The sequence below is a fragment of the Pundamilia nyererei genome, unplaced genomic scaffold, assembly GCF_000239375.1.
Source record: "Pundamilia nyererei isolate P.nyererei 1_Seehausen unplaced genomic scaffold, PunNye1.0 scaffold00160, whole genome shotgun sequence".
Classification (NCBI taxonomy): domain Eukaryota; kingdom Metazoa; phylum Chordata; class Actinopteri; order Cichliformes; family Cichlidae; genus Pundamilia; species Pundamilia nyererei.
Window position 1 is genome coordinate 1,038,197 of NW_005187561.1, and position 21,331 is coordinate 1,059,527.

A 21,331-nucleotide genomic window follows, 5' to 3' on the forward strand; every position below is an offset into this window, starting at 1 on the left:
CAAATTACTGACCTCTGTCATCATTTTAGGTGGGGGAACTTGCACAATCGGTGGCTGACTAAATACTTTTTTGCCCCACTGTATTTCTAGTATAAAATAAATGTATGCTGTTTTATCTGACTTGTCATACTGCTCAGCCACAAACCATCCATCCATTCCCTTCTACTGCAACAGCCTAAACCAAGGGTGTCCAACTCCAGGCCTCGAGGGCCAGTGTCCTGCAGGTGTGTCCTAACCCAGTAGGACATGCCTAGAGCGCCTCGTCCAGGAGGCAGCCAGGAGGCATCCTAATTAGATGTGCAAACCACCTGAACTGGCTCCTTTTGATTTGGAGGAGTAACAGCTCTACTTTGAGCCCCTTCCAGATGGCTGTACCTCATCCTTTTTGTGAGCCCATTCAACCACCATTCAGAGAAAGTTCATTTCCAACACTTGTATTCATGATCTGAACTTTTTTCACCACAACAGATCAGGGCACTGTCTGCAGTGATCCAATCTGTCCATCAAGTCCTGGCACTTGTGAACAAGACCCAAGATACTTGAGCTCCGCCACTTTGGGTCAGCCACCTCACCTTTTTCTACTGAGAACCATGGCCTTGGATATGGAGCTGCTAATTCTCATTCCTGCAGTTTTATACAAAGCTGTGAAGCACTCAAGTGCAAGCTAGAGAACGAAATCTGCTGAGGACAACAGAACCACGTCATCCACAAAAAGTAGAGACGAGATCCTGAGGCCACCAAGGTGGAATCAACAAAAAACCCCAAAAAACTTTACAGGTTTTCCTTTTTTTGCTGTAGTTGTTTGTTGACAATGAATTTAATTATTTTTTTTTTGGTTTATTAATTACAGAAATTATTTTTATGCATCCAAAAATTGGTCAGAAATACTGTGACAGATTCAAACAACAGACAGGAGTTTTTAAAAAGTGCTTGACTAAGATACAACATAATCATTAAAAATATTATAAGAGGCAAAACGACTAACCTTGAACATAAATTTTAATTATCATTGTTGAACAATAACAGTAATACAATATATAATACTATTTATCCAATCTGGGAAATTCTGTATATGTGTACCCCACTACAAGCACATTTCATGATGTGTGTTTCATAATATTTCCTTTATTTGTTATTTCTCCGTATTACTGTACATGAAAACAATATTGTTTTCGCAAGTTTTTGATGTTTTTGATTCATCAAATCCTTCAAAGTCTACTATCATCAGTAAATAAAAAGATAAAATGAATTAAAAATAAATAAATACATCTTTGATATTAAAAAGATTTTGCATCCACAGCAGGACACTGCTGCTTAACTAAAGACTAGATGTTTGAGTGACGTCGATGTGTGGCCCGAAGGCTAAACTGGCCGTTTGAAACGATGATGTGATTAAAATTAAGAAAGACAAGCTTATATCAGAGATTAGCTCCACAACAATAAGTATTGTCTGCGCCTGTGCTTTCACTCTTGATCTGGTTCACATTAGCTCGAATTCAGCCCTGCCTTGCAGTTTGATCGGTCAGTCTTTGATGGAGCCACAGCAATTCTGAAAGCAGGAGAAGAAACTAAGTCAAATGAGCCCAGAAACAGTGGAAGAGAGAAGAGATTGAGACTGACCAGTGAAAATGATGACAGTCATTACTGTAGCCGCTCATCTGGGACATGCCAGGATTAATGGAGGTCTGAAATGGCACAAACAGAGATCTTAATGATGAACAATTATGAGTTATACAAATGCTGCTGGAGATCTTTAGATGATCTAGTGTGGTTGGATAGTTTTATCTGTTAACGGCAGGAAACCACAGACAGTCGGTCTTTACAGCGATGCTAAATTTACAGCAAATCACAGAGGAAATCCAAGAAATTCAAAGCAACATACCTGTAGCTCTTTCCACAAAGTTGCATCCATGTGTACCAAACGTCACTGCCCAAATAGTCATGCATGTGTCCATCCCATGTCAGTCCACAAAGGGCACCTTCAACAGCATCACTGAGCGAGCTGAGCAGAAGCTTCTGCCTGCCACGGTTCCCCAACAAAAAATGCTGCATTTTTTTACCCTTCATCCACCCCACTTCACCAAATGCGCGTGCGTGTGCCTGTCTGCGTTCGTGATAGAAAACACACATCAAAAAGCCATCTCTTAATGGCAGTCAAATCCCCTGGGTAGAGTGGAGTGATGGAGAGCGGATGGCAGGATTACAGAAGTAAAGTGAACCTCTGTCATATCAAACTGCAGAGACAGAGCAGTGAATGTTGGATGTCAAACTTATGAAAATAATGCAGATGCTGAAAGGGAACAGATATTTATCGAGTCGTCACTGCTGGGTCGGAGAGAAGCGATTGAGAGCAGTTAGTTAAATAAGGCTGCCTGTGCCATACAAGCTTCATGGATCAGCATCTTTCCCCATATCTGAGGCTCTTAAATGACCCTAAAACCTCATTCTCACAACATGACACAGAAATTATACAACAGGCTTTCAATGGGTGTCACTGACTCAGTGGTTATGAAACCTACTCAGCACATTAGAGACCATGTGACCTTTTAAGAGTAACATGAAAACTCCTGGAAAATTGGACTAAACATGCTTTTCATGTAGGATGAAAGATATATATTTGTTGTGTGTCCTGACTGCCTAAAAAGCTGCCACAGATGGCCAAAGTAGAGACCATCTGTAGAGGACTAAAACACAGGTCAGTTTTTTTTCTTCTTTATTTTATTAGAATGGGTTTCACTAGAAAGTTCTGCACACAAGCTTCCCATGCTCCTTGAACATGTGGTTCTCCACAATAGGTGGAGAGAATATTAGCATACAGGGAAGGGCAGCCCTCTGAATCTAGGTCATGCCTGAGATTTAAGTCACATGTCTCGACTGAATTCAGCGACCTCATTGCTGTGCACTGGCATGAAAACATAACCTGACTTCATCTTTGTAGCTGCGAGTGAGGTATTCAAACTTTCTAAGATGTACTGCATTCACACCATGTGAATTTGCTCCTGTATACCACTACACTGGATATCAAGTGCAGACTTAACTGAAGGGATTTTACAAAGAATTACATAACCTGTTTAACAATTAGACATTTTTACGCATAGTTACCGTTTGTCAAAGGCTTGAAATTAATTGGAAAATTGATGGACAAGCAGTTTCATGACCACATGAGGCCTGTTCCCTCATTACGGCATTAAATCAAATCGATTAAAGATCAGGAGTTGAAATGTTATTTGTATTTGGTCACTGGAACTCCAATTAAACCTGTCAGAGACAAGCTTTCAAGGAGGAAGGCATATCCACTGTCAGTCTACAACAGAGAGACAGCTTCATGAATGGGAGCACCTCTTAAATGTGTGCAAGCTGCCAGAAACTTGAATATTTGACTAGAAATGCGCAGTAGTTAAGTAGTAATGGAAAGTAGCTCAAGAAATACTTAAGTCCATTAAAACTGTACTCAAGTATTTAGTCCATCTCATTCGGTGGTGTTGGGAATTGCAACAGTAAACAATAGCATCCCCCTTGCCCCGTTAATGGATCAGCTGTAGACACGCACCTGTGATTAGACTGAGAATAAGCTGGAATCCCAGCAAATACAAAACCAGAGGTGACACACTGAGCTCAGCAGAAAAACAAAATAAATCAACTGACACAGTTTAATTTACAAATGAAATCTTTATGTAGTTTCTTCAAAAGAAATGAAACCCATCCATCCAATCACCATTACTAAATTGAATTTTGCTGGCCGTTGGCCACAGGCTGTTTGCTACAGGTTTTCTTTGCATGTCTATGTCAAACAAGTCTTCGATGAAACATGCTTGATTTATCCAGATACTTTTGCATTCAAACATTTTATTTTGGTAAAATCATACAATTTGCACAGCTGAGTAATTCCCATGCAGTGCAGTTACCTATAAGCTAATACAGAAAGCAAAGTCTACACCTAAAGAGCTCAGAGGTTCTCCGCAGACCGTGGAGCAAGTCTCCGGGTTCTGCCTGCAGTCAGCATGCACAGAGCCTCCTGTTAATCCGCAGCAGCCCAAAGAGCTGCCGTGTAAAAGATCAGTGCTGCAGACCTGCTCCACGTTCCCAGAGAACCCCAGAGGTGTCATATATGCAAATACAACAATGAGAATAAACCACATGTTTGTTTCTTTAAGGATTGCCATGTGCCAGACATTCACTGGAGAAAAATAATCATCAGGTCAAATTAGAATAAAGAGTTATTAATGCACACAATTGGAGAATCTGAACACTTTTGCACTGATATGCTTAGGACATTTATTTGCTTTTTAGACAGCATTATACCAAACCTTGGCATGTTTGTTAAGATTCTGTTTCAAATTTCGTTGACCAATTAGTATTATCTAATAGAGATGACTGGCCCTGAGGAGGCCCTGAAACAGCTGTGGATATTATTTACTGAGTCCAATGTATCTTCGACATTAAAAAGCTCACACTACCCCGAAATATATAAATTTCACGCATACAGGTGACATTCAACATTCAAGTGCCAGTGTTTTTTTTGAACTGTCTTTTGGTCAAGTTTCTGAAACTTTCAAAGAATCACTCTGAGGCTTACAAAAATAAATATTTGTCAAAAATGCTTAATAAATTACACAAAACTAGCAGCAAAAGTAGAATCTAGAAATCTGTGCAAATGGCTAAATTCCCCCGACTGCTAAATCCCCTGGTCCCAAATAAATCCTGGTTTTTAACATTGAGAACCCTTCCCCTTTGTAAACAAGCTGCGTTATTTTTCTCCTCCTCTGTCTCCTCACACAATATTTGGAAGCTTAAGGACACATATCCAAGACATCTATATAAAACTCTAGATGTGCAATAAAACAACTTTCGTAAAACTCGATGGGCACAACATACGAGGGCCTACACACCTAAATCAAGTAGCACCATTCAATCTCAAGTTCTCAACACTGTCAGTGCATCCACTTTTATTTTGATTTCTTAAATAAAAAAAGTTCAAGGCACAACAAACCCGATGAGAAAACTGGGAGCATTTTGAGGTGAAACGCCCCATGCGTGTCTTCCCCTCCTCTCCACGGCTGCTCCTCTTTAAGAGGAGAAGCACCTCTGGCTTCACGAAGCCACAGATTTTTTTTGTCTTTATCATTTTTATACAGTTCTGAGCAGATGAACTCCCAGAAGACCTGACAGTACTTAAATATTTCTTAAAGGAAGTAGACACCACCCCTCCCAACCCCCCCAGTCTTTGGCCACATCCACAGTTACAATACGCAGCGATGGAAACCAAAGCCACTGACAATGGCGGTGCACTGAAAGCTGCGCCCATCGCCTGCAACCCCCCCACCCTAAAGCCCTAACCCCAGTGGTCGGAGTGTTCCTCTAACCTGCATCTGTTCCTTGCTGTTTAATTGAAAAACCTCAGTGATTATTCAAATGCCTGTTTCCTTAAGATGAACCATGCCTCCAACGCAGCTTGAAAAGAGAAAACGTTTGTAATTAAGTTAAGCCTGCGACTCAGTTCACGTGTCCTTTCTCCTTGACCAAAAAACAAAACACTTGCAAGCGTAGAATACCGTGTGGGCCTCGTGATTGCAGGTCGATTCAGGTAAACACTAACACTGCGCTATGCCCCCCCGATGCTGTGGTCCTTTATGCAGCCATTTTGAACTTCACTTTCAAGATGGCAGGCATTTTTGTCTTGTTACACATTTGTAGAGAAACTATTCAAAAACAAAAAAAACAAACAAGAAAACAAAGCAAAACCTGACTCAGTTTTTTAAACTTTTCACGCACCTGCATCAAAAAGGTCTCACGCAAAAAAGGAACAAAACACCGCCCACTTAATGTAGCTAGCACTTGGTAACATACTAGCTGCCGTAACACTGTCAAGTCAATTGAAAAGCATGGAGTAACAAGTTCCAGCATTTATTATTCTTGTATCAACCTCAGCAATTGTTGGCACTGAGCTTAATGACTTCTGTGTTTCTTAAGATTACGATAGGAATGGCTATTTCAAAGACTACCATTTCCGTAAAAAAGGAGCCTGTCCAGGATAGAGTGAGCAAAAAAAGAACACAAATGTAACTTTGTCTCTTACGATTAAAATACGGTCACCTCACAGAGTGGCCCAGTTTGTATTAGATATAGTAATGGCTCCATTAGCTGTTTGAGTATAGAAAAGGCTACATGATGTTCCTGTAATAAATTTGAAGTTCAAATGGAGTCATGACTCCTGAGAGCCACAACATCCCAGTGTTTGCCAAGGTTTGATCAAATCCAAGCTTATTTTACCCTTTAATATTTTTCACCAAACAAAGTCATAGTAAAACAAATTTCAGCTCTTGGCCAGGTTCATCTGGTGAAATGAAAACATAGATTTCCTGTTTAAATTCAAAAGGCACAGTACATTAACATACAAATGATCCTCAGGCTACTCGGTTGGGTTTCCCCCCCACAAAAAAACAAAACAAAAAACAAAACAAAAATACTTTTAAAGACGAACGTCCGAGGTTGCTGTCGGACAATGCATGTCAGCATCCATGCTCACTCTGAGGTGTGCGAAATCTCTGCGGTCTCCGGCGTGCTGCACGTGCTGGTGACGCTCCGTTGCTTCGTGCTGCACTTCCTTTTCGAGAAGCGAATGGCAGAGAACCAGGGTTGGTAATGTACTGTGTGTCAGTGAAGCTACACAGGGAAGGTTTTTTTCTTTTTTTTAATGGTCTGGCTTAAGTCAACATGTGGTTTCCATTGGGTTGGCATGGCAACCTATTCCTATGGTGACTAGTTTCCCCACCAATCCACGCTACCCGAGTGGCTGTAATTTCCTCCGTAGCTGTCGCTGCCGTAGAAGTTCCCACCAAATCCACCTGTGAAGGACACCAACTAAACATTAATTGACGGCAGAGTGAGGTTTTTGTTTACCCGCATTTAGAAGAAATTGATCAAACATCAAGTTATTATTAACTTCCCCCAACATTCTGTTCATCTGGATGGAGCGTTTTCAGTGGGAGAAAAGTTTCATCGCTGATCCTTCTTTATCGACTGAAGAAGTCACTTGGATCTCCAAAAGCTGATTCTGTTCATTTGTGGGAGAAACGTTTTGTCACTCGTCCAAGTGACTTCTTCAGTTTCCAGACTGAAGACTTCTCTGGTGGTTTCGGAGCTAGAAGTCACTTGGATGAGTAACAAAACATTTCTCCCACAAAACGCTACATCCAGATGAACAGAATCAGCTTTTGGTGATTTACTTACCTGAAAACGCTACGCCCAGATGTCCAACTTTTTAGACATCTGCACGTGGATGCTGCAATTCCTTGATGCATGCTCAATAACCAAATCCCCACCAGGTGCCCACATTAAACAGTTCCAAATAACAAGGTTTGCATGTGTAAGTAATTCTCTTCTCTAGAAAACAGTTGACCGCAAAACACTTTCATAACTAAGACTAAGCTACTTTGAAAATGATGAGCACAGTTACAGTCAAGAGGGAGGATAAACATGCCAGACACAGGCCATCTGCTCCACACGTCTGGTTAGGGCTGCTCAATTAATCGAATTTTAATCTCGATTACGATCTGGGCTTTCAACGATCATTAAAAATGACTGAGCCGATTATTAGCCCCTCCCTCGTGCTTTACTCTCGCGCTGCTCCGTGTGGCAAATCGAGCGCACCTCTCTGCATTACGAACACGTGTCACAACAATTAAGAGCAGCGGTCCCCAACCTTTTTTGCGCCACAGACCGGTTTATGCCCGACAACATTTCCATGGACCGGCCTTTAAGGTGTCGCGGATAAATACAACAAAATAAAACTAGTACCGGTACCGAAAAAAAGAAGATTTATTCATAACACACATGAAAAGACCCAGGAAAACTGAGTAAACGATAAAAACGATAACAAAATAACGCTGAAAACCGATAAAAACCCTGAAAACCATACATTTCACACCTGAGCCTCAACTCTCGCGGCCCGGTACCGGTCTGAGGCCCGGGGGTTGGGGACCGCTGATTAAGAGGACCCGAGGGAAGCTCGGAAAGCTAAGCAGAAGTTATTTGGAGAGGAGAGTGACTGCCATTGGTTGAAAAGAGAGGTAAAAAAAACTTCAGTGGTGTGGAAACATTATGGGTTCGTGGAGTCAGACGTGGATCAAGTAGACAGTGTGTAAACTTTGCTACAGTGTCGTAGCTGCACCACAGAGCAACACTGCAAAGTTCACTAAACATAGATGTTTACATTTTTCATTTATTTTTTATATTGTAATCAGTATTTGCACTGTTATCAGTATTTGCACACTATTTTATATTATTTTTTGACAATCTTTAAAGTCATTATTCAATACATTGTTATTGTTAAATAAATATCGTCAAATAATCGAGATTATCATTTTTGCCATAATCGAGCAGCCCTACATCTGGTTTCAAAAACACTGGATGTATCCAGTGCTAACCCCTCAGCCTCCAAAATCTAAAAAACCTAGGCGATTTTCAGAGCTGACATCTGACCTTGAGTTCAAATTCAAACTTGTTAGTAAATTAACCTATATTATGAATTTCACATCAGACATCACCTCATTTTGAAATCACATTCTCCCATAGTTTTCATAACAGTTTAAAAAAACAAAAAAAAACAAAAAAGCTGTGCGAATAGTTTGCTTACCTCCACCGAAGCCACGGTTTCCTCCATGGCCTCCAGCGCTGCGCCCTGAACGGTTGTTACTGAAACTTCCAGAGCCAGGCGTCTGACGGTAATCTCGAGCTCCGAAACCACCAGAGAACCTGAACAAAACCAAAATTGGTTAAGTGTTACAGGTTAGGCATTACATAAAAAAACAACAAAAAACAACAACAAAAAAACAACAACAACAACAATGAAACAACCCTCCCACCCCAAAAAAACCCCAACACCTTAACAAGTATAGTGCTCAGATAGCTCAATTAATTTACAGTACGGGTCAGGAAACGCGTTACATTTTGCAGCACAGAACTAAGATAAATAAGACAGCATTTGTTGTTGCCATGTTACCTCTTAGAGCGCCCACGATTGTTGCTCTTGTGCTGGTGCTCATAGGCCAGGCTCTCAAGCCAGGAGGGAACCTCCTGCTTGGCCTCAACCAGAATGTCCAGCAAATCTTTGGTTATGTTGCTGTTTTTGTCGTTAAAGAACGACGTGGCCAGACCTGCACACAAAGGTCAGAGTACACAGTCAAAAGACTGTACACCAACAAGGAGCAAATATTCTTTAAAAATCAGTTCATACCGAGGTTGCCCACACGTCCCGTACGGCCGATACGGTGAACGTATTCTTCAATGTCACTGGGCAAATCAAAGTTGATAACGTGCTTCACATTGCTGATGTCCAGACCTCTAGCAGCCACCTGCAAAGGACAATGGAAAAAAAAAGTTTAACATTAAGCATCTGTAAAAATGCCACATGTTATATTTCACATTCTTATTGGCCATTAGTAGCAAAGTTTGTTGGTTCAGTGTGTGCCACAGTTCCCTCCCCAACCTTGAAGATTAAGAACTTGTCAGAATACTTACAGCTGTAGCCACCAGGATGGGGCAGCGTCCAGACCGGAACTGATGCAGAGCCTCCTCTCTGTCTCTCTGGGATCGATCTCCGTGGATGCTGGTGCATGCATAACCCTCGCGGTAAAGGAAGTCCTCCAGGGCATCGGCTCCTTTCTTCGTTTCCACAAACACCAGAGTCAGGGAGTCTTTACCTGAGCAGCAAGAAATTAAGAAGACAAAAAAAGAGGAGCAGGACAAAAAGCATAAGAGAAAAATAATAATTACTTTATGCAAAGCTACACGTGAATTTGAAAATTAAAAAAACAAAAAAGAAACAAACAAAACAAAAACAAAAGCAAAACTTCAAAACACTATCAGAAACAGCTGGCAGTTGCAAGACCATGACGCACAAAAAAAGAAAACAATCAAATACCAAAATGACAACTTAGAAATGGAGACAAGTGGTGCATTAAAAAAAAAAAGCTTTAAATTTACTGACAACCATTAATTGATAACAATGGCTTTGGTTTCTCTGAATAATTATTTCAATGGCTTTAAAAAAAATTACTACATCTGGAGTAATTTGTTTATATATTGGGCATTAATTGCCATCAGAATAAAAGCTCAAGATAATCAACATGACAGAGGTATTGGGGTAAGACAGGCCATTCCACGTTTTGCATTATTCACAGCTAACCCTGCAATAGTTTTGCCAACAACAAACAACATTCCTCAAAACTTGCAAGTACCTTCAAATAAAACAGATCAGCCAAATCCAACTGAATGGTTAACGTGGTACCATGTTCACCATTTTTAAAACAACTAAACCACATTTTTGGTGGTAGCATTAAGTCACCATGGAGGTGGCATGTTGCTTTGGTGCCTAGACATATAATCGAGTGATGGCTCATTCACCATTAAACCCTAACCTGGTCCTATTCACTGTCATCTATTATAGCCATTTAGGAGCTCTAACCAAGATTAACAGACACACTGTTCACTGACTTCACAGATCAGCGCCATTAAATTTGTCACAGCCTTCCGACTTTCAGAAAGAGCCAGCTGATCCTAGTTCCAAAACTAAACACACACTAAAACACTACACTGTCTAACATTTCACAGGGGAGTTTTAAAATCAGTCTATGCACTGCTTGGCAAGTGTTACCACTTATTGGAAATGAAATTTGAAAGACAAAAACAAAACTAAACTGAGGCATGTCAGCTGCAGCAGAGCAGAGGGAACGGGATGAACTGTGGGATGTGATGTTTCTTGCGTGTCAAAGTAAAGTTATGGTATGTTAACACTTACCCGTTTTCTCTGGGGCTTCTGTCACATTTTCCTGAACCTCACTGGGAATAACTAAGATAAAACCAAACCGGCCAGTAAACGCAAGGCTACAACAGCTTTAGATCATTGTGAGAAGCTAACCCCTTAAAAACACATTCAAGTGGTTTTAGTGCCTGCTCACCAAATTGCATCAGATCATTTTTACATTTCACTTTTTGATATAATGACAGATTGTTAGAAATGTAGCAAAGTCAATATTAGCTCGGTATGGGGCAGACAAACAGGATGAAGGGTTAGAGCCCAAAGCCCTTTATGGGAGGGGGAAAAAAATACAAATAAAAGAAGTGCATGTGCAATCTCACCAGTGGCATTGAGCAAATCAAGGAGGAAGGACCTCTTGTCTGTCTCCTCTACCCAGACCACCTTTTGGGTGATGTTTTCTGAAGTGGAACCAACACGCCCCACGGCAAGGAAAATGTAGTCCTCCAGGAAGTCACGAGCCAGGATCTACAATAAGCAAGTTCAAATATGAGTATGCAAATATTTATATTGCACACATATGAAATATGGTTTTGTATACCTGCCAGCAGGCCGACGTACCTGGATCTCTTTGGGAAAGGTAGCACTGAACATCATAGTCCGGCGGATGCCTTTTGGTGGCATTGTGTCTTGTTCCACAATACGTCTGATCTGTGGCTCAAAACCCATGTCCAACATGCGATCAGCCTCATCCACAACCAGGTAGCTGCGAGTACATTTAATAATTAGCAATTATAAATAAGGGAGTCAGACATTTCCATTAAAGCAACATTTCTTCCCATGAAACCCAAAATTGTTCTGTGTAATACTCACTGGCAGTAATCCAGCCCGATCTTGCCCCGCTCCATCATGTCGACCAGACGTCCAGGTGTGGCCACCAGCAGGTGACAGCCTCTCTCCAAGTCCCTGATCTGCTGGCCAATATCAGCACCACCGTACACAACGCAGGGACGCACCCTTGAGCGGTAGGCAAACTAAAGGAGGAAGGAAACAATTCAGCTTGGCGAGTCAATATTTTGGCAGACCAAGATTATGCCAGACGTTTCTAGCTCACCTTCCTCGCCTCATCATAGATCTGCAATGCGAGTTCTCTGGTGGGAGCCAGGACAAGGGAGATTGGGTACTGCTTACGGCGTCCATACCTTCCATTCTCCTGAGAAGACAAAACATGTTTATGAGAAAAGGCCAGATGTTTGTTTCGTTCAGTTATTGTGCCGTTTCTGTCCACAGTACCTGTCCACTGTTCTTGGCAGCCTGCAGAGCGTCTCCTGGCCCTTCCGTGTAGATCTGACTCAACACTGGCAGTAAGAAAGCAGCAGTCTTACCAGAGCCTGAAACACAGCAAGGGTCATACAGTGTTATTTTGGCGTACTAACATCAAACCACGGACCCAAAAAACAAGCCCTCTCTAGGGTTATTTAAATATTACAACAGAAACAAAGTTCATGGTTACCAGTTTTCGCTGGTAGTCAAGTGAACGCAGAATATGTAGAGATACTAACCAGTCTGGGCACAGGCCATCAGGTCTCTCTTGGACTTGATGATTGGGATAGCATACTTCTGGACAGGGGTGGGGCGAGTGTAGCGACTAAGGTTAATGTTCCCCATGATAATCTCGCCCATTTCCACATCATGGAACTACAAAAGAATAAAGTATGCCATATATAAACATATAAACAAGCCTTTTTTTTTTTTTTAAACAAAACCATGAAACTAAATCACTTACGCTTTCAATGTGGGGTGGGCAACTGCTTCCAGTAGCTTCCACTGGAATATCATCATATTTCTCAAAGTTTATGCCGGTGTTGCTTGCAGAGAAAAGCTCGCTAGAAGACAATACAGAAAAGTTTAGGTTTTGGATGACCACGGCTGTTAGTTTGCTATAGGTGAACGGAATCTGTCTTACTGTTCCAGACGCTCATTGGGAGCAGTGGGCTTGGACCAGTCATCATCTCTGGACTCTTCTGCCCAGCGGCTATTTCCTCCACCAGCAAAACCTCCACGCTCGTATCTGTGCACAAAGGTTATTTAAATGAACTAAATTGTCACGCGACTTTGAAATTAGATAAAAACAAGCTATAACCGACAGTTCTTTTTCCAAACTCTCAGCACTATTTTTTCCATGCAATAATAGCCACGCTGGGATTGTATGGTACAATCAAAAATCTCTCTGCTGTTCTAACAGTAAACCAATTAGTGAGGTCAACGCTTCACTAATTGGTTTAAACAATCAGTGAAGCCAGACTGGTTGGGTTAATTACCAGATGGAGAAAGAATTTCACATAAAAATGAACAAATGCAAATACTATCAGGCAATACAAGACTTTGCTCTCAGGACATGTTAAAATACCAAAATTATAAACAGTACATTACTGAACGCAATGACACCCACCTTCCTCTTGAGCCTGCCCCGCGGTCATTGAAGAAGGCAGACTTGGACCTATCAGAACGTCCCCCAAAGCTGTTGTAGGCCGCATCCCTGGGAGGTCCTCCCCAGCCAGCTTCTTTGTTTTCGTAATTGCCAAACCCTGTAATAAAAATATCTTGGTCAGTGGCAATATTTGTACCTTTTTTGGAGCGGGCAAAAGAGCGGTTACAACCGACACCCTTCTTACCAACAGCAGAACACACTTGTGTTTCCCCTAAAGCAAAAATACCATTAAATGTTAAAAATCTAGTTACTCTAACAAAGTGCAAAGTTAATATTGCAAATAACAACTTCCAGTTTATACAGAGTAAATATACTGTATTAAAAATAAGGGGTGGGGGAGGGTAGACTTTACAATGGAAAAACTACACTAAGACTAGGGCTACAGCTGGACATTTTTAAGGACAACAGGTTTTTCCCACCTGCATTTTGCAATGGCTGATTAAACGAACCTCCACCCCTGTTACCACGGTAGGCACCACGCCCACCTCTATCATTGCGAGGGGGTCCACGCCCTCCAAAGCCCCCGTTTGTGCGGTTGTCGTGGTAACCATTCACAAAGCCATTGGTGCGTCCGGAATCCCATCCAGGTGAATCTTTATTGGGCGGAAAAAGAAAAATTGAAAAAAATAAATAAAAATATATTAAATAAGAGTTGTTAGGAAAAGCAGAAAGCGGCATGTTACTTATTTGTGTCAGTAAGCCAGTACACACGTCTGCGCTCAGTGCTGTCTATCCATGAGCCTCTCATTACTAGTTGACCTATTTTTAATCTGAATTACTGACAGTGGATATAAGCAACTCAATTACACTAAAACCTGGGACTCAAGTCTCAAGTAAAGCATCACCACCATTAGTGTCACATATTCATATTATCCAAGTTGCATAACCATGTACTTGATCTGTACAAAGGAATAGCTGTGGACAAGTCAATGGTGTTTACATTAAATTTAAAAAAAAAAAAGTGACTACTGAGGTGTTGCCTTATTTTATTTGGTTACACACAAGTTGTTCTACAAAGACCAGCTGAACCTCGTTTCTTCCTATATGGGACATTTACCACAACGATCTGCCCAGCTTTGGACACTGGCTGTGTCATCATTCCCATCGGTGGCCACACTGTTACCAGTGCGGGCTGAGGATGAGGCTGGTGGAGGGGGACAATGGTAGTTAGTGCTGCCATACTGAGGCATGCTGAAAAGCTCAATCTATGCCACAGCAGTATCAAGGGGCAGACCAACCACACAGACCTATTCTTTAAGTAGTTTGGCTTTAGGGGAGGGAAAACAAACAAACAAAAACGTTCAGCCTACAGGTCTAATTAAACCTGCCCTGGGGCTTTTCATTTCCACCACTGCGGCAGATTTAAACACGTACAAACAACAAAGCACTGGCCAATCTGTCTGTGGGTAGTGAACCAGTAAATTCTGTCTTGATACAGATCTGAGTCACTAAAGAGAAAAAAATATTTTGTCAACAGAACAAAAAATATAATTTTTTTTTTACAAGCTGAATATTTGCCATTTTAAGGTACATTTCAGACAGACAACCAACTCTGCAAACTTTAATCTTGCATATTTAGAAAAACATGTTCCGACTTGACTTTAACAAACATACATAAGCCAATTTTAAATTGAGTATGACACATTGCACGTAATACTTGTACTATGAAGCAAGAGTTATCTTGATTTTATCTGGGTTTTGAGTAGTACTTTGGCGCTTCACTTCTTACAAGGGTACATCACCATGGTAACCCCGCCTGTTCTGAACTAAACAATCCTTTTGTCCATTTAAAGCACCGAAAATCTTTGTACTGATAAATAGATTACTCAGTTTTTTGACCCAAGACCCCCCAACCCCACCACACACACACACACACACACACACAAAATTATTTCAAACATTAATATATGATCTTTGTATTTGCTGACATATCAACTTTGCAAGCAGACTCAGCCTACGTTTGAATTCTGTACCAAAAGGTACCTCTAGGCTGCAGCTGAAAGAACAAAAACGTATCAAATATTACCCTTGTAATTTCCTTTCACATCTGATCTTCTGCTGCATACAGACCTGCAAATGTTGACCAGATGCTTCCATTGCCACAAGTTCAACTTGTCATGTGTAAACTTGTGCATAGCTAAAATAATGAGCACGGAGTTGATTTACTGAATTGTTAACTATCTAACCACTACTTAGCCCGTTTGCTGATGTTAGAGATATTGAAGCCAAATAACAGATATTCCAGGTATGTTGTAGCTTTGTATTGCAGGGTCCAGGATTTGAGAGATTTTAGTGACTCAGAGTGGCATCAGACCCAAAAATACATGTGGTAAAGCACAGAGTGCAGCAATGTTAGAACCTGATGTTCCAAGACAGAGTCCAGTGGACTTCAAACCAATAACCTACATAAACCAAAGAGAAAACTCACAAATTCATCCATAAATACTTACGCAAACAATGCAAGCTACAACTAGAGTTGAATTTTAAATAGTTTGAATAACAAGTCAAAATCCCCAGCCAGTGTTTCCCATAAAACTGAACACAGCACTTTAAGAAAAAGGGAATCCACAAAACATAACTAAGGATTACAAAAAGTTGAACATCCATGACTGAATACTTGGCAGTCATTAAAGCATACAATACACACAAAGGTATAAGGTTTTACCATTCAAGTACGAGTTATAATTCATCTGGTGATTCTGGACAACTTACAGAAAACAGCACTGTGTCCTTCTGCCCCATTTTGATCATGCCACAAAAAAAAAAAAAAAAAAAAAAAAAAACAACATTCAACAGCAAATGTATGGCATGTTCTGGAGATGCTTGTAGACCACATGCTCAGATTTCTTTTTGTTTATAGAACACAGATTTACACTGAATGGAAGTTTGGCTGCCATGCTGTCCAGGCTATGAAGAATTAATTCTGCTCCATTACCAACTGGAGAGATTAAACAGACTCTAAAAAGCCAAACAATGATGCCCTCAGTCAACTATTTTCATTTAAATGCAAAAGAAAAAAAGGCCACGAAGGACAACTGTTAATCAGTCTACTTACAAAACATGAGTTTAAGACAAACACACACACAGATGATTCAATCATGTGTCAAGGAGGTGTTTGTATGCAGATTTCTGTTCTAACGGTCAACTGCAGATTGCACTGGACACTGACTTTACACCACGTAAAATAACCAAGGAAATCACCTGAGGTTATCAGCTGGAACACAAGTGTGCGTGCAACCAGGTTATCAGTGCTGTATTCAATGGCCAATCCTTTTAAAAACATAAAATGTAAGCAGATAAAAAGCTGTGAAGTCAAAAAAAGAACCCAGAACTGCAACTGAGAGGCTCCAGCTAATAAATATTGTGAATCCCAATAATAATTCAGTGTTCAAATAACTTGACCACAAAAGTCCTACTTTGACTTAATGACTGAGGCTAACATGGTGTAACGTATGCATGACTGGACAACACAAAAGTTGATATCGTCTTGTTATTAGTAAAACAGCCACACTAGTGATGCAATGCACTTAAAAAAATAAAATAAAAATGCATCATTAGCAACTCTGTTTGCAAGCTTTGAAAAATGCAGTGTTAGGCCCAGATTTGTGCTGCTTTTTTCCTCCAAGTGACCACAACAAAGCAAGGGCACACTGACTAAGCTATATACACTAAGAAACTCTGCATGGCATGCAGGTAGAGGTCAAAGTATACCACATTGGTTTCGCCAATCCCCACTGTAGGCATGGTAAAAGGCAAGCTCTTGAGAGGCCAGTCTTGGGTAACCTGAGCAAAGGTAGGGGAAGCAGGCTATAAAAAGACTCATGAGTACTGGCTCATGCAGTATGAGTGTTGGGCTTGACTTCACGCTTATAGTTACCAGTCTGACAGTCATCCCATCCTGAAGTATAGTTATTTCTGTGTCTTTGCTGACACACTGCCTGCCATGGTTGGGGGCACGGCTTAGAAGAAACTTGGGGCACACAGCAGGTAAAATATTGGCTTTATTATACAGTGGGAATATAGTTCTAATAAATCGAATATATTTTAACTAACTACAGTGAAGAAAAGCAACGAACCAACAGGGTGATGCTTAGATTCCTCTCCCCCCCCCTCAAAACTCCAACCAATTTCAACTGCAAGCATTCCAGCATAGAGAAGCACATCAATTAAACATGAACTCATTATACTTTTACAGTGGAGTTAGGGCTGTGCAATATGACCAAAATCTCATATCCCGATATAAAAATTCCATCGTCCCGATAACGATATAAATCACAAAAATGTAACATTTTCTGTAAATTCTGTGAATCTCGACTTGCGGGAAGTGTTTCCAGCTGCGCATCATGTAGCTGGAGTCGAGTGTTTTAACCGATGCATGAAACTATACATTTTTAGACATAAGTTGTAACGGCCGCCGTTTTCTTTGTGAGTATTTATTACACGGCGTGCTGCGGAGAAAAGCCTGTTCTAACGTTTGAGGCTAAGGTTTGTCTATTAGCACCCGGCGGCTCTTTTTTACTTCTCATCCGTAAACAATCTGCTCTTTCACGTGATTCAGTTTATTTTTGAAAATTCTCAACAGGATCTTGAGCTTTATTGTGAAAGGTTTATGTGGAACATAAACAAGCGACACGCGATGGTTTTACCGTCGTTGTTGCTAACCACAACGCATAAAAACAGGTGCTTGTCCGTCCGTAGTGTGGTTATATTAAACATAAGAGAAAGAGAGAACTTTAAGAAATTAATACAGTCACTACAGTGGCCATCAAAACGATGAAAAAATATTGCCGTAAACAGTTTATTTTGCGACACCACGAAACAAACGATAGCGTAAAATGAAACTATAGACGTTTTTATATCGTCATTCGATATATATATATATATCGTTATATCGAACAGCCCTAAGTATAGTGTATGGATCTAACCTGACCCTCCCTTCACACTGGCTTTGCTGATGTGTACAAAAAAAATGGCTATTTCATGCATCTTTAAAAAAAAATGCAAGTTGCCCTCAGCAAAAGCAGACAGAAGGGACTTACAGAAATTTACTGGTGCCACTGAATAACCGCACTGTCTACCAGCGGAATAAGCATTTCCTGCTGTGGAATAAGAAAACAGTACAACGAGAAAAAACGTCAAGTGTGCAATGACACAGGAGTATGATTCCAAATGTTGCCCTTTTTTTAAGTTTTAATGTCAGTTTTTGACTTACTATGCCAGGCATGACGTATGTGGATTTAAGGCCTTTAGCAGAGCAAATATGTACAGAAGGAAATTATAATAATATATATAAAAAATAAAATTAAAAAAAACTCCTCAGCCACCTCACCCTGGCTACAAAACCAAAATATTACTTCAGTTTTTAAAAAAATAAATCAATAAAACACCCCCCCCACACACACACAAACCCACCCTCCCTCCACATTCCGCTTTATCAGAGCAGCCAATAGCTAGCACTCCTCTTTGTTCACATGCGATACACTGTACCAACCAAAGAATACGAGTCAGGAAAAATTGCGCATGAAATTACTCGAACCAAATCAAAACTTTTGAAAATTGCCATATTCTCCTACTTATGAGCAGTCTAGGGTGAAAATACAAAGCCAGAGCTGTAATACAATACCACTTGCCCTACTTTTGCAGTGCCAAAATAAGTTCTCATGCAAAGATGCAGAAAGCCCAATTGACATTACATTGTCCTCAATCTCTGCCTAGGACAAATGTTCCCTCATTTTGTATGCTCTAAAATGCTGCAAACACTGCACAACTACCAATTTTTTGGTACGAATGTTTTAGTCGAGATTATAAGATGCATCTTCTTAGAGCCTCATTTTCCCCCCTCAATTGTGCTTGCTTTTACCATGCTCTGATGGGCATTTATCATCAACAAAAAAGACAAACTGGTGTTGATGGGCTAACAGCAGATCGGCAGGTAAGTGTTAAACTTACCATTTTTGGGAGCATCTTTGTTCCTCAAGTGAGGTGGAATGTAACGTCCTGGATAGAGGAGAAAAAAAAGTTTACCAAAATGTATGAAATCTGGCAATATTAGTGATTATGGGTACAACTGTAGATTTAAATAATGCTTAGGGCTTAACCCACCAAGCAGGTTTTAAAAAGTTTTATTATGAACAAGGTTTTTTTTTCCCCTTTGTCTCGAGTGCCAAAGAACTCCATGAAAGTTGTACCACACTGTAAACAGCGTTACACAAGGCTTACGCTGATAAAGCAGCGTTATCGATTTACATTTACCACTGACAAGTAAAATCTGCTTTATTACTTACTGCCAGTTCCTCCACCTTGTCCGTCAGCCGAGTTCAAGTCTAGGGCAGCTAGCTATAAATTACAAAGAAAAAATAAACATAAAGAAAGGTAAAAAACGAACTAGAACACACAACTGCTATATTTGAAAACCATTACTTGACCGGAAACACTGGTTAGCCGCTTTTTTGAAGCGGGACAGCTTCAAGTGGATTTCTAAATAACCGAGGTTAGAATTTACGATCATTGAAGTTAGGCCTAACAGTAAAAATAAAACTATATATACCGGAAATAAAAATATGCCCTCTTAATTTCGCTCAATTTCGACTCCTAAATATATATTCCAAGCGACTTAAAAAATTTAGAGGATTACATTTCAGAAATAACTGTCGCTGAAAAACGGTGCCAACATTTTTTCCTGCGCCACGTTTCAGGTTCAGAAGGCCTCACTCTAGCCGGGCTAACGCGGTTGGATACCGGCCGGGTGGTAAATGTTAGCCAACCCTGTATATTTCCATTGGTTACAGTACGTTTTCACCAGAGTCTGTTCACTTGCTGTACTTAACATGGCTTGGGGCGACAACTTGTCGTATTTTAAGGTAAAAACTTGGAAGTGTCCGAGCTTGTTAGTGCCAATTAGCCATCACAACGCATCGGCAAGCGTCGCCATCACAAACGTCGTCACCTCCATTTTAGCAGCCGCAGCGTTAACCTAGCATCAGGCTAGGAAGTGGGCTAACGAAGCGCTCAATTTCTGCTCGAAACTACAAGTGCGTAATGGAAAATTCCAAAATTTCTAGGAGAACAACAGAAGAACAAAATAGTTTCTTACCTGCTGATCTAGACCGTGTGGATTATCAACGACCACATGACTCATAACTAAAGAGAGTAGTGGGGGATTATTTCTGAAGAGAAAGGATTTTCTTTGTTAGCACAGCCGGCTATTCCCGTAACGTTAAAGCTTTTTTTCTGTACAAATTACGAACTTGAATCGACAGTTATCTATAAAGTTCCCTTGAAGATTATATTTACTTTAAATAAATAAAAAGACGTTATTTATTATAAATATAAATGCTGATCAAGTTTCCGATTGAAATGATCGTTGCGGAGCTGTTCAGCAAAAACCCCCTCCCGGTAGGCTTGACCGTGGTGGAATGAGACACCGAAGGTTGAGGTAGCGCGAGATATCGCTTTTGGCACCTCAGGTCGGCGGGCTACAAAGCAAATATCGCGATGTTTCCTTTAATCTCTGATTGGTTTAGCCAGGGAAACATGAAACTCAACCCCTAGTGTGTGTACTGCCACCGAGCAAATCGACTGCATTTTGCCTTGAAAAAAGTTAAGAAAGAAAGAAAAATATGACTGAAACCTAAACAACTGTAAGACAGATGTTATATCCCGCTATCAGAATCATCTGTATTTAGCCAAGTTTGTGCACACAAACAAGGAATGTCACTCCACTTCACATTGTTCTCTTCATGCAAAAAATAATTGTTAAGGAAAAAGTGTAAATCTGGGTAGTGCAATGTGCATATGACTTAAATGATACAACAGTGGGTTATTTTACAGTGTTCAACAGAGTTACAGACAGGGGGAATAAAGTCTCTCTTTGCCGGTTTGAGTAAACAGCGCTCTGTAGTGCCTGCAGTTTGTACAGTCTGTGTCCAGGATGTGAGGGGTCTGCAGAGATGTTTTCTACCCGTTTCCTGACCCAGGACCTGTGCATGTCATGGATGGAGGGAAGATCAGCACTGGTGATCCTCTCTGCAGACCAGATTGACCGTTGAAATCTGGCCCTGTATTGCTTTGTGGCTGAACCAAAC

The 21,331-nt window shown here is 40.7% G+C and overlaps 2 protein-coding genes across 10 annotated transcripts in view; both read right to left on the reverse strand.

The window, feature by feature from the left end:
- nyx (nyctalopin) overlaps positions 1–2,174 on the reverse strand; it is a 12,843-nt gene extending 10,669 nt beyond the window's left edge. The window contains exons 1-2 of the mRNA XM_005745527.1: positions 1,883–2,174; positions 1,621–1,685 (exon numbers count right to left, since the gene is read on the reverse strand). Of these exons, the coding sequence (XP_005745584.1) occupies positions 1,621–1,642 (22 nt within the window). The 5' untranslated portion in view covers positions 1,643–1,685; positions 1,883–2,174. The remainder of the gene's footprint in view (positions 1–1,620; positions 1,686–1,882) is intronic.
- Positions 2,175–3,649: 1,475 nt separating this feature from the next.
- On the reverse strand, positions 3,650–20,680 carry ddx3xa (DEAD-box helicase 3 X-linked a). Of its 9 annotated transcripts, none has more exons than XM_013913941.1 (23): positions 20,341–20,680; positions 19,532–19,583; positions 19,197–19,244; positions 18,287–18,346; positions 17,324–17,380; positions 17,125–17,217; positions 16,959–17,030; positions 13,733–13,840; positions 13,209–13,344; positions 12,723–12,827; positions 12,543–12,642; positions 12,319–12,454; positions 12,050–12,147; positions 11,871–11,969; positions 11,630–11,790; positions 11,378–11,522; positions 11,140–11,284; positions 10,799–10,849; positions 9,520–9,701; positions 9,236–9,353; positions 9,002–9,155; positions 8,636–8,754; positions 3,650–6,845 (listed from the first exon to the last, which is right to left on the reverse strand). In XM_013913941.1, exons 1-23 carry the CDS (start codon positions 20,383–20,385, stop codon positions 6,760–6,762), a joined length of 2,370 nt encoding a protein of 789 aa, XP_013769395.1. In that variant the 5' UTR covers positions 20,386–20,680; the 3' UTR covers positions 3,650–6,759. The 9 variants fall into 9 exon arrangements, with proteins under 9 accessions (XP_013769395.1, XP_013769393.1, XP_013769392.1 ...); XM_013913939.1 differs by having other exon boundaries at positions 13,697–13,840; XM_013913938.1 differs by having other exon boundaries at positions 13,667–13,840.
- Between the last annotated feature and the right edge of the window lie 651 nt (positions 20,681–21,331).

Coding starts and splice junctions, on each gene's coding strand:
- ddx3xa (XM_013913938.1), bottom strand. CDS start 20,385: ATGAGTCATGTGGTCGTTGATAATCCACACGGTCTAGATCAGCAG. Junction 17,381..18,286: donor AGTGGCACCAGTAAATTTCT/GTAAGTCCCTTC, acceptor GAATGCTTGCAG/TTGAAATTGGTTGGAGTTTT. Junction 17,031..17,124: donor ATGGGATGACTGTCAGACTG/GTAACTATAAGC, acceptor ACCTTTGCTCAG/GTTACCCAAGACTGGCCTCT.